General features: G+C 31.3%; 1 protein-coding gene across 1 annotated transcript; it reads right to left on the reverse strand.

The window, feature by feature from the left end:
• Positions 1-10,192: 10,192 nt before the first annotated feature.
• LOC113324508 lies at positions 10,193-11,395 on the reverse strand. The gene is made up of 2 exons (XM_026572830.1): positions 10,816-11,395; positions 10,193-10,752 (listed from the first exon to the last, which is right to left on the reverse strand). The coding sequence occupies exons 1-2, from the start codon at positions 11,393-11,395 to the stop codon at positions 10,193-10,195; spliced, it is 1,140 nt and encodes a 379-aa protein (XP_026428615.1).
• Positions 11,396-12,500: the final 1,105 nt, after the last annotated feature.

The raw sequence follows: 12,500 nt of genomic DNA on the forward strand, positions 1-12,500 counted from the left end.
CGTTATAAGTCGGAAATTGATTTCTGAGACTAAATTGTAAACTAGATAAACTCATCTTTAAAAGAAAAAGTTTGAAAAATGTATTGTAATTACAATTAATATGTTCTAAGGCAATACGTATAGTAAAAATTGCATTTCTATGTACGTTGATTCACGAAAATATGAAGGAAGTCAAATTTCACAATAGAAGAAGGATGAAAGACAATGCAGAACTAATCGAAATCCTAACAAATTTTATCTATCTTGAATCAAATACAAAGATAAAGCCAACACAAAAAGAAAGAGTTCATAAAAATGATTAATTTTATATACGTTAACTCAAAACAGTCTACACATTTCGTTATAAGTCAGAAATTAATTTCTGAGACTAAATTGTAAACTAGTTAAACTCATCTTTAACAAAAAAAGTTTGAAAAATGTATTGTAATTACAATTAATAAGTTCTTAGGCAATACATCTAGTAAAAATTGCATTTCTATGTACGTTGATTCAAGAAAATATGAACGAAGTCAAATTTCACAATAGAAGAAGGATGAAAAACCATGCAGAACTAATCCTAATCCAAATCCAAACAAATTTCATATATCTTGAATCAAATAGAAAGACAAAGCCAACAAAAAATAAAGAGTTCATAAAAATGTTAAATTTTATATACGTTAACTCAAAAAAGTCTACACATTTCGTTATAAGTCGGAAATCGATTTCTGAGACTAAATTGTAAAATAAATAAACTCATCTTTAACAAAAAAAAGTTTGAAAAATGTATTGTAATTACAATTAATATGTTCTTAGGCAATACGTCTAGTAAAAATTGCATTTCTATAAAATATGAAGGAAGTCAAATTTCACAATAGAAGAAGGATGAAAGAACATGCAGAACTAATCCAAATCCTAACAAATTTCATCTATCTTGAATCAAATAGAAAGACAAAGCTAACATAAAAAGAAAGAGTTCATAAAAATGTTGAATCTTATATAATTAACTCAAAAAAGTCTACAAACTTCGTTATAAGTCGGAAATTGATTTCTGAGACTAAATTGTAAACTAGATAAACTCAAATTTAACTGAAAAAGTTTGAAAAATGTATTGTAATCACAATTAATATGTTCTAAGGCAATACGTCTAGTAAAAATTGCATTTCAATGTATGTTGATTCAAGAAAATATGAAGGAAGTCAGATTTCACAATAGAAGAAAGATGAAAGACCATGCAGAACTAATCCAAATCCTAACAAATTTCATCTATCTTGAATCAAATAGAAACACAAAGCAAACATAAAAAGAAAGAGTTCATAAAAATGTTGAATTTTATATACGTTAACTCAAAAAAGTCTATATATTTCGTTATAAGTCGGAAATTGATTTCTGAGACTAAATTGTAAACTAGATAAACTAATCTTTAATAGAAAAAGTTTGAAAAATGTATTTTAATTACAATTAATATGTTTTAAGGCAATACGTCTAGTAAAAATTGCATTTCTATATATGTTGATTCAAGAAAATATGAAGCAAGTCAAATTTCACAATAGAAGAAGGATGAAAGACCATGCAGAACTAATCCAAATCCTAACGAGTTTCATCTATCTTGAATCAAATAGAAAGACAAATCCAACACAAAAAGAAAGAGTTCATAAAAATGTTGAATTTAATATATGTTAACTCAAAAACGTCTACACATTTCGTTATAAGTCGGAAATCGATTTCTGAGACTAAATTGTAAACTAGACAAACTTATCTTTAACAAAAAAAGTTTGAAAAATGTATTGTAATTACAATTAATATGTTCTGAGGCAATACGTCTAGTAAAAATTGCATTTCTATGTACGTTGATTCAAGAAAATATGAAGGAAGTCAAATTTCACAATAGAAGAAGGATGAAAGACAATGCAGAACTAATCGAAATCCTAACAAATCTTATCTATCTTGAATCAAATAGAAAGACAAAGCCAACACAAAAAGAAAGAGTTCATAAAAATGTTGAATTTAATATACGTTAACTCAAAAAAGTCAACACACTTCGTTATAAGTCAGAAATTGATTTCTGAGACTAAATTGTAAACTAGATAAACTCATCTTTAACAAAAAAAGTTTAAAAAATGTATTGTAATTACAATTAATATGTTCTAAGGCAATACGTCTAGTAAAATTGCATTTCTATGTATGTTGATTCAAGAAAATATGAAGGAAGTCAAATTTCACAATAGAAGAAGGATGAAAGACAATGCAGAACTAATCGAAATCCTAACAAATCTTATCTATCTTGAATCAAATAGAAAGACAAAGCCAACACAAAAAGAAAGAGTTCATAAAAATGTTGAATTTAATATACGTTAACTCAAAAAAGTCAACACACTTCGTTATAAGTCAGAAATTGATTTCTGAGACTAAATTGTAAACTATATAAACTCATCTTTAACAAAAAAAAGTTTAAAAAATGTATTGTAATCACAATTAATATGTTCTAAGGCAATACGTATAGTAAAAATTGCATTTCTATGTACGTTGATTCAAGAAAATATGAAGGAAGTCAAATTTCACAATTTTTTTTTTTGCTAGGTCAAAATGGTTTATTAAGCAAAAAAAAAACGTAATTACAAGAATTACACAATAGAAGAAGGATGAAAGACCATGCAGAACTAATCCAAATCCTAACAAATTCCATATATCTTGAATCAAATAGAAAGACAAAGCCAACACAAAAAGAAAGAGTTCATAAAAATGTTGAATTTTATATAGGTTAACTCAAAAAAGTCTACACATTTCGTTATAAGTCGGAAATTGATTTCTGAGACTAAATTGTAAACTAGATAAACTCATCTTTAACAAAAAAAAGTTTGAAAAATGTATTGTAATTACAATTAATAAGTTCTTAGGCAATACGTCTTGTAAAAATTGCATTTCTATGTACGTTGATTCAAGAAAATATGAAGGAAGTCAAATTTCACAATAGAAGAAGGATGAAAGACAATGCAGAACTAATCAAAATCCTAAAAATTTGTATCTATCTTGAATCAAATAGAAAGGCAAAGCCAACACAAAAAGAAAGAGTTCATAAAAATGTTGAACTTAATATACGTTAACTCAAAAAAGTCTACACACTTCGTTATAAGTCAGAAATTGATTTCCGAGACTAAATTGTAAACTAGATAAACTCATCTTTAACAAAAAAAAGTTTAAAAAATGTATTGTAATTACAATTAATATGTTCTAAGGAAATACGTCTAGTAAAAATTGCATTTCTATATACGTTGATTCAAGAAAATATGAAGCAAGTCAAATTTCACAATAGAAGAAGGATGAAAGACCATGCAGAACTAATCCAAATCCTAACAAATTTCATCTATCTTGAATCAAATATAAAGACAAAGCCAACAGAAAAAGAAAGAGTTCATAAAAACGTTGAATTTTATATACGTTAACTCAAAAAAGTCTACACATTTCGTTATGAGTCGGAAATTGATTTCTGAGACTAAATTGTAAACTAGATAAACTCATCTTTAACAGAAAAAGTTTGAAAAATGTATTGTAATTACAGTTAATATGTTCTAAGGAAATACTTTTTTTTTGTTAAGTCCAAAGTTTATTATAACAAAAAAAAAACGTAATTACAAGAATTACAAATTTGGAGCACAAAACTCCCTACCCCCACAAACCAAAGGGGTCTAAATAACTTTTAAGAAATAACAAAAGTTATAACCACAAAAAAGAAAATTAAAAGAAGCTACCTATATCTATAGCCAACTCCTTTCAATTTACTTCTGCTGTGTTCTAAGGCAATACGTCTAGTAAAAATTGCATTTCTATGTACGTTGATTCAAGAAAATATGAAGGAAGTCAAATTTCACAATAGAAGAAGGATGAAAGACAATGCAGAACTAATCCAAATCCTAACAAATTTTATCTATCTTGAATCAAATATAAAGACAAAGCCAACACAAAAAGAAAGAGTTCATAGAAATGTTGAATTTAATATACGTTAACTCAAAAAAGTATACACACTTGGTTATAAGTCGGAAATTGATTTCTGAGACTAAATTGTAAACTAGATAAACTCATCTTTAACTGAAAAAGTTTGAAAAATGTATTGTAATCACAAATTATACGTTCTAAGGCATAACGTCTACTAAAAATTGCATTTCTATGTACGTTGATTCAAGAAAATATGAAGGAAGTCAAATTTCACAATAGAAGAAGGATGAAAGACCATGCAGAACTAATCCAAATCCTAACAAATTTCATCTATCTTGAATCAAATAGAAAGACAAAGCTAACACAAAAATAAAAAGTTCATAAAAATGTTGAATCTTATATAATTAACTCAAAACTTAACGAATAAAAGTAACGAATCCCCCTTGAGTTTTTTGAGAGTCAGTTTTTTCTCTCTCATGCGAATTTTTCTCTCCAAAAACTTGGCGAATTTTTTCTTTAGGGTTTTCAACTTTCATCAACGTTTTTCCTTCATTCTAGATCATCTTTGGTGATTTAGGATGGGGGGAAAACCCTGATTCAAACGTGAATAATCATGGGAACAATAAGGTATCTTTTGATGATTTGGTTAAGGGTAAAAAACCCTATATGTTAACAAATTCAGATTTCTTATCTCTCCCTGAGGCATCAACATATTTGGAAGAACCATCTTTGGTTTTGCCTAATAGTCTTCTTCAAGAGGGACGTGATATATTTCAGTTCAGTCTCATTGGGAGATTGAACTTTAAGGGCTTAAAACTTGCTGATGTTCAAAAGAGTTTGGAGGAACAATGGGGTTTCGGTGCTGGAAGATGTAAGTTAGTTCCAATGACAAAAGGGTTCTTCATCATAAAGTTAACTTCAACAGATGACTAGGAACGTGTATGGCATGGTGATACTTGGGTTATACAGAATCAACAGCTTAGGATTTTTAATTTTTACCCAAATTTTGATCCAGAAAGACAGCAAACTTCAAGAGCTTCAGTTTGGGTAAGTTTCCCTGGTTTGTACATTGAGTTATGGACTAAGAAAATTCTTCTTTCCATTGCTAAAATTATTGGAAAACCGATTGCTATTGATCAAAAGACATTGGATCATGATGTTGGAAACTATGCTGCGGTTCTGATTGATATTGACTTTGCTAAGTTGATTCCTAAAAGAATTCGCTTGAAGGCAAATGGAAAAGAGTTCTGGCAGTATATTTAAATTCAAGACTTAGAGAATGTCAAATTCTGCACTCATTGTAAGTTTATGGGCCACAAATTTGAGAATTGCCTTGCTGCAAAGAAAATTTTGGGAGGTTCTAATGCTGAAAAGAAGTCACCTACTGTGAACATTAAGAATGGCAAAGAAGGAAAATCAATCAAATTTGTTTGGAAAGAAGTTAGTGAAACTTCCCATGTAGGCCATGCAGTTAACGTCAATAATGTGCAGGCTGGTAAGTAGAGTATAAATTTAGTTCATGAGGTTGCTGTTCATGATGATATTGTGAAGTCTGGGAACGTGATTATTAAATCAATTCATGAGAAGTCTGATGATAAACAACTAGAAGAGCAGCTCGAAAAAGCTTTTACTGAGTATCGTGAAGCTCAGATTAAGTTGATGAGATGTAAAAAAAGTATTTCAGCCAAAAAAGATCTTGCTTTACGTAATAATTCTGTCCATATTGACAATGCAGATAGTAGACAAGGGAACTCTAGCAAGCAAAGCCATTCCCGGACTAATGAAACTACTCAGCAAGAGTCCGTGCAAACTAGGGAAGCTCAGCAAGAGTCCGTGCAAACTAGGTAAGCTCAGCAAGAGTCCATGCAAATTTTGGGAGATCAGTCCGTGCAAACTTTTAAAGCCCAGCAAGAGTCCGTGTCTAAAAAGAATTTGGAAGATAGTCCAAATATTCAATCTGTGACCAATTATGATTCTGAGTTTATGGCCGTGACTAATCCAAACTCAGTTACGAAAACTTCTTCAAATTCCGTGTCCAAGCTAAATCCAATGCCAAACTCTGTTATGGAAAAGGGTACGACCAGACCTGAATATATTTCTAAACCAGGGACACCTAAAGAGGATTGGAAATTGTTATGGGTAAGAACTCCCCTAATAAAGGTACATCTTTTAAATTTAAATCTTTTGAAACTCCTTTTATGGATGAGCTTTTTCAAACTGAACTTGTGGTGAATAACAAGTATGGTGCCCTAGCTTCTGAGTTAGGCCTTAGTAATGATTCTAGTGAGGCTTTGGTAAAGGAGAAAAAAGCTGAGATCATTGCTATGAATTCAAAGTCTAATAAGGAAATTCGAAGCCGTGAGCATCACAAGGATATTCAAGCAGGGTTGGAGGAAAATGTTTTTGATCTAGATAATATTTTGTCTACAGAGGAACTAGATGAGGCAAGTACTATTCAACTTGATGAAGTGCTTGCTAAATTCATTAGAGATCCAACCTTTCGACGAGACTATTTAGAGGAAAAAAAGAAGAAAATGGATAGAATGTCAACAAAAAAGAATGTTCAATCTCCTATTAAGCTTGTTCAAGGTGGTAATTATGCTTCAGATGAAAATGAACAGCATTATGACAATGATGAAACTTATGATGATTATGAAGATGAATTCAAAGAGCACTATGATTTGACTCAAATAATTGATGATCTCATTCCCAAGAAGAGGAATTTTAGAGTTGTAAATAAGGGGCGAAAGCGATTTTGATTTTATTAGTTTTCTTCTTTATGCTATTTTTTAGTGCTTAAGAGCTTATTTTATGAGTTTTTAGAGTTTTTTGCCCCTTTGGTTTATGGGGGTGTGGAGGCCTAGCGCCTCCCATTTTGTAATTCTTGTAATTACGTTTTTTTGCTTTAATAAACCATTTTGACCTAGCAAAAAAAAAATAACTCAAAAAAGTCTACAAACTTCGTTATAAGTCGGAAATTGATTTCTGAGACTAAATTGTAAACTGGATAAACTCAAATTTAACAGAAAAAGTTTGAAAAATGTATTGTAATCACAATTAATATGTTCTAAGACAATACGTCTAGTAAAAATTGCATTTCTATGTACGTTGATTCAAGAAAATATGAAGGAAGTCAAATTTCACAATAGAAGAAAGATGAAAGACCATGCAGAACTAATCCAAATCCTAACAAATTTCATCTATCTTGAATCAAATAGAAAGACAAAGCCAACATAAAAAGAAAGAGTTCATAAAAATGTTGAATTTTATATACGTTAACTCAAAAAAGTCTACATATTTCGGTATAAGTCGGAAATTGATTTCTGAGACTATATCGTAAACTAGATAAACTCATCTTTAAAAGAAAAAGTTTGAAAAATGTATTGTAAATACAATTAATATGTTTTACGGCAATACGTCTAGTAAATATTGCATTTCTATGTACGCTAATTCAAGAAAGTATGAAGCAAGTCAAATTTCACAATAGAAGAAGCATGAAAGACCATGCAGAACTAATCCAAATCCTAACAAATTTTATCTATCTTGAATCAAATAGAAAGACAAAGCCAACACAAAAAGAAAGAGTTCATAAAAATGTTGAATTTAATATACGCTAACTCAAAAATTCTACACACTTCGTTATAAGTCGGAAATTGATTTCTGAGACTAAATTGTAAACTAGATAAACTCATCTTTAACAGAAAAAGTTTGAAAAATGTATTGTAATTACAATTAATATGTTCTAAGGCAATACGTCTAGTAAAAATTGCATTTCTATGTACGTTGATTCAAGAAAATATGAAGGAAGTCAAATTTCACAATAGAAGAAGGATGAAAGACCATGCAGAATTAATCCAAATCCTAACAAATTTCATCTATCTTGAATCAAATAGAAAGACAAAGCCAACACAAAAAGAAAGAGTTCATAAAAATGTTGAATTTTATATACGTTAACTCAAAAAAGTCTACACATTTTATTATAAGTCGGAAATCGATTTCTGAGACTAAATTGTAAACTAGATAAACTCATCTTTAACAAAAAAAAGTTTGAAAAATGTATTGTAATTACAATTAATTTGTTCTGAGGCAATACGTCTAGTAAAAATTGCATTTCTATGTACGTTGATTAAAGAAAATATGAAGGAAGTCAAATTTCACAATAGAAGAAGGATGAAAGACAATGCAGAACTAATCCAAATCCTAACAAATTTTATCTATCTTGAATCAAATAGAAAGACAAAGCCAACACAAAAATAAAGAGTTCGTAAAAATGTTGAATTTAATATACGTTAACTCATAAAAGTCTACACACATCGTTATAAGTCAGAAATTGATTTCTGAGACTAAATTGTAAACTAGATAAACTCATCTTTAACAAAAAAAAGTTTAAAAAATGTATTGTAATTACAATTAATATGTTCTAAGGCAATACGTATAATAAAAATTGCATTTCTATGTACGTTGATTCAAGAAAATATGAAGGAAGTCAAATTTCACAATAGAAGAAGGATGAAAGACCATGCAGAACTAATCCAAATCCTAATAAATTACATCTATCTTGAATCAAATAGAAAGACAAAGCCAACACAAAAAGAAAGAGTTCATAAAAATGTTGAATTTTATATAGGTTAACTCAAAAAAGTCTACACATTTCGTTATAAGTCGGAAATTGATTTCTGAGTCTAAATTGTAAACTAGATAAACTCATCTTTAACAGAAAAAGTTTGAAAAATGTATTGTAATTACAATTAATATGTTCTAAAGCAATACGTCTAGTAAAAATTGCATTTCTATGTATGTTGATTCAAGAAAATTTGAAGGAAGTCAAATTTCACAATAGAAGAAGGATGAAAGACCATGTAGAACTAATCAAAATCCTAACAAATTTCTTCTATCTTGAATCAAATAGAAAGACAAAGCCAACACAAAAAGAAGAGTTCTTAAAAATGTTGAATTTAATATATGTTAACTCAAAAAAGTCTACACACTTCGTTATATGTCAGAAATTGATTTCTGAGACTAAATTGTAAACTAGATAAACTCATCTTTAACAGAAAAAGTTTGAAAAATGTATTGTAATTACAATTAATATGTTCTAAGGCAATACGTCTAGTAAAAATTGCATTTCTATGTACGTTGATTCAAGAAAATATGAAGGAAGTCAAATTTCACAATAGAAGAAGGATGAAAGACCATACAGAACTAATCCAAATCCTAACAAATTTCATCTATCTTGAATCAAATCGAAAGACAAAGCCAATACAAAAAGAAAGAGTTCATAAAAATGTTGAATTTTATATACGTTAACTCAAAAAAGTCTAAACATTTCTTTATAAGTCGGAAATTGATTTCTGAGACTAAATTGTAAACTAGATAAACTCATCTTTAACATAAAAAGTTTGAAAAATATATTGAAATTACAATTAATAGGTTCTAAGGCAATACGTCTAGTAAAAATTGCATTTCTATGTACGTTGATTCATGAAAATATGAAGGAAGTCAAATTTCACAATAGAAGAAAGATGAAAGACCATACAGAACTAATCCAAATCCTAACAAATTTCATCTATCTTGAATCAAATAGAAAGACAAAGCCAACATAAAAAGAAAGAGTTCATAAAAATGTTGAATTTTATATACGTTAACTCAAAAAAGTCTACACATTTAGTTATACGTCGGAAATTGATTTCTGAGACTAAATTGTAAACTAGATAAACTCATCTTTAACAGAAAAAGTTTGAAAAATGTATTGTAATTACAATTAATATGTTCTAAGGCAATACGTCTAGTAAAAATTGCATTTCTATGTACGTTGATTCATTAATTGCTGAATTCCTAGGCTCAAGAGCACCCTTTTTCTCATCAAGTCGAAGGATACAAATGAAATGTCCCATGACAAGCCACGAGATCGACGTATCATGGCTATTAAGCTGCTGCCAAAGCCTTCGCCTAGTAACCTGAACATAACTAGCATGAACAAACGAGATATGAACTCCATCAACCTCAACTGTTATGGCTTGTTTGCTCCTATTAATAACCGAGGGAACAATACCATTTAAGAAGCAAATCCACATATTAGCAATACTAGAAGTAGTCGCATTATGAATAACATGTAGATAAAAACCTTCCAACTGAAGTCTATTACCAAAACCAACCGAGCAATGAACTTTTGGTTCCGCAGGACAAAAAATATCCGGCTTGAAATCCCTAATTAACTCTCTAAGTTTGCATTGAGCTGCATCACGAGCAACTCCATTTATGTTCCAAAAGAGAACCCACATAATTAAACTTTGGGGGTTTGAGTTTTAGATAGCTTTACTTGATGAGAAGTATTTGAGGAGGATTTTAGTCTTGGTGAAGAACCCTTTCGAGCACGAACTCCCAATTCAGATTCTTCCGAGTCCGACATGGAATCATTATCTCTCAAAGCATCAATTTTTGCTTGAAGAGATATCAATTGTTGCTGCTTAGCACGTTTAGCTACTTCATCAACCTTATTAATCTCCAAAAGAGGGTTATTCAAAGTCTCACCAACTGATCCCAGAATATTGAATTTTTTATGAGAGATATATTCTGAACTTTCTTCAAGAGCATCACACACCGGTGTAGACAAAGATAAAACAGGAATCCTACCAGGATTAGGAAGTCTAGTTCTTGCCAATTCAACATTCCCAACTGGCTTAGTATTCAAGGCAACAGTACTCAACGACTTTGCCATGTTAACTAAAACTGAATGCGCAAGATTAGCTTGTTTGGATCTCTCAAACTCAGCTGTATCCCTGCGCAAAACAGCTTCGGAATTCACGAGTTCATCTTGTAACTGTTGTTCCAACTCAACAGTGTCTTCAATGCTCACAGTAGCAGGCTATACGTTGTTATCAACTGTTCCCTTTCGATTTTTTTTACCATTCTTCTTTTGACCTGCAACTTTCCATGTTGTATTAGTTTCACCCTGGTGGATTACTAGAGCATTAGATTGCTGCGACGTACTGGCAGTAGCGGGTGGAGTATTAACTGCAGTAACATGCTTCTTTCTGCACTCTGAGTCTAGGTGACCAACTATTTTGCACTTGGAATAGTATTTCGGCCTTTTCAAGATTTCAAATGGTTGCAAAAAATTGCGCCCACCAGCTTCAACATAAACATAATCTATATTAAGCTTTGCAAAATCAATATCGATCAGGACTGAGGCGTAATGCCCATACTCATGGTTTAGGGTTCGCTTATCAACCACAATAAGAGTTCCAAGAGATTTGCCCAAAGCTAACAGCGTCTTCTCCACCCACATTTCAACTGGAAGACTTGGAAACTTGACCCAGGCTGTAGAGTGAGAGGTACATTGTTTATCAGCATCGAACCCTAGATACCATTCGATCAGACGTAAAGGTTGCTCGTTCACAATCCATGGATCCTTGTTACCCTCACGATAAACTTTTTCTTTGTCTTCCTGTGTTAACAACTTGATGATGAAGAATCCCCGGTTCATGGGGATGAACTACACCTTATCCTCTCCAAGATTCCATTGTTGTTCCAAGTTAATCTTAACATCATTGAGCTTGTTACAAATAACATCTTTTTGTTGCATCGAAACATATAAATGTTGACTAATCTGGCTAATGTTGAACTCGGTAAAATGAAATGGTTGAATAATTGAAAAATGAGATTATTCAGGAATACACATTGAATGCTAAGATTACGCATTGAGTTTCTGGTAGTAGATCCATAATCAAAAACGTTTTTGTGGTTGTTCCAGAAGAAATGAAACAAAAGATACGGTAGAACTAGGACAGTTATTGTATGAGTTCTACCCAATGCTAGATGGAGAGGCGCATAATAGATCGATATGAACATCATGAGTTGTCCCGTAATAAAACCCGTTGTTGATGATACCTCCTTCTCGGTTCCTTCTTCCATAACCCGAGCTCGGAGAAGGAAGAGATAAGAGGGCCCTATGGAGAATGTGGTCAGAAATCCATAATAGAGTCCGACCACAACGACCGAATTTATTATCTTCATGCATAAGGATAATAGATTACCTAGTAGAAAAGATTTCAAAATCATCACAAACCCCCTTTTTTCTTTTCTATTGCGATTTCTCGATTATCATATGATAATTTCTTAACTTTCCATATATAGAAATAGAAACACATAGACTAGAAACGACATCTCTTATGTCAATGACACCAAAGGGATATTAAATGAATGGAATTGAGATATGGATGGAATTGGGATATGGATGGAATATAATGAAATAGAGACACTTTGAGGTTCCCTATGAAACGAGGCATGGAATGAAGCCACTACGAAGAAGTTCCGGGAGTTACGAAAGAAGCTTCGGGCTCATATTGGTCATGGGTTGAGAATGGGAATTGAACTCTATGAGGTCGAATTTCCCGTTGCTCCTCGGTAGCTTAGTGGTAGAGCGGCCGGCTGTTAACTGATTGGTCGTAGGTTCGAATCCTACTTGGGGAGATTTTATTCATTCTGAATTGTTTCACTCAGAATGAAATGAAAGGGCTCGCGTTGACCGTTAGGAGTAGGTAACCCGTTCCCTGTCTTTCTTTCTATTGCATTCTATCCCATCGTATCAC

Source organism: Papaver somniferum, chromosome 11 (assembly GCF_003573695.1).
Source record: "Papaver somniferum cultivar HN1 chromosome 11, ASM357369v1, whole genome shotgun sequence".
Taxonomy (NCBI): domain Eukaryota; kingdom Viridiplantae; phylum Streptophyta; class Magnoliopsida; order Ranunculales; family Papaveraceae; genus Papaver; species Papaver somniferum.

Bases quoted from the DNA above. Each gene is read 5' to 3' on its own strand.
- LOC113324508 (XM_026572830.1), bottom strand. From the start codon at position 11,395: ATGAACCGGGGATTCTTCATCATCAAGTTGTTAACACAGGAAGACAAA. The intron at 10,753-10,815 runs GTAAAAAAAATC...TGAGCATTGAAG, and splicing joins TGCAGGTCAAAAGAAGAATG to ACACTGTTGAGTTGGAACAA.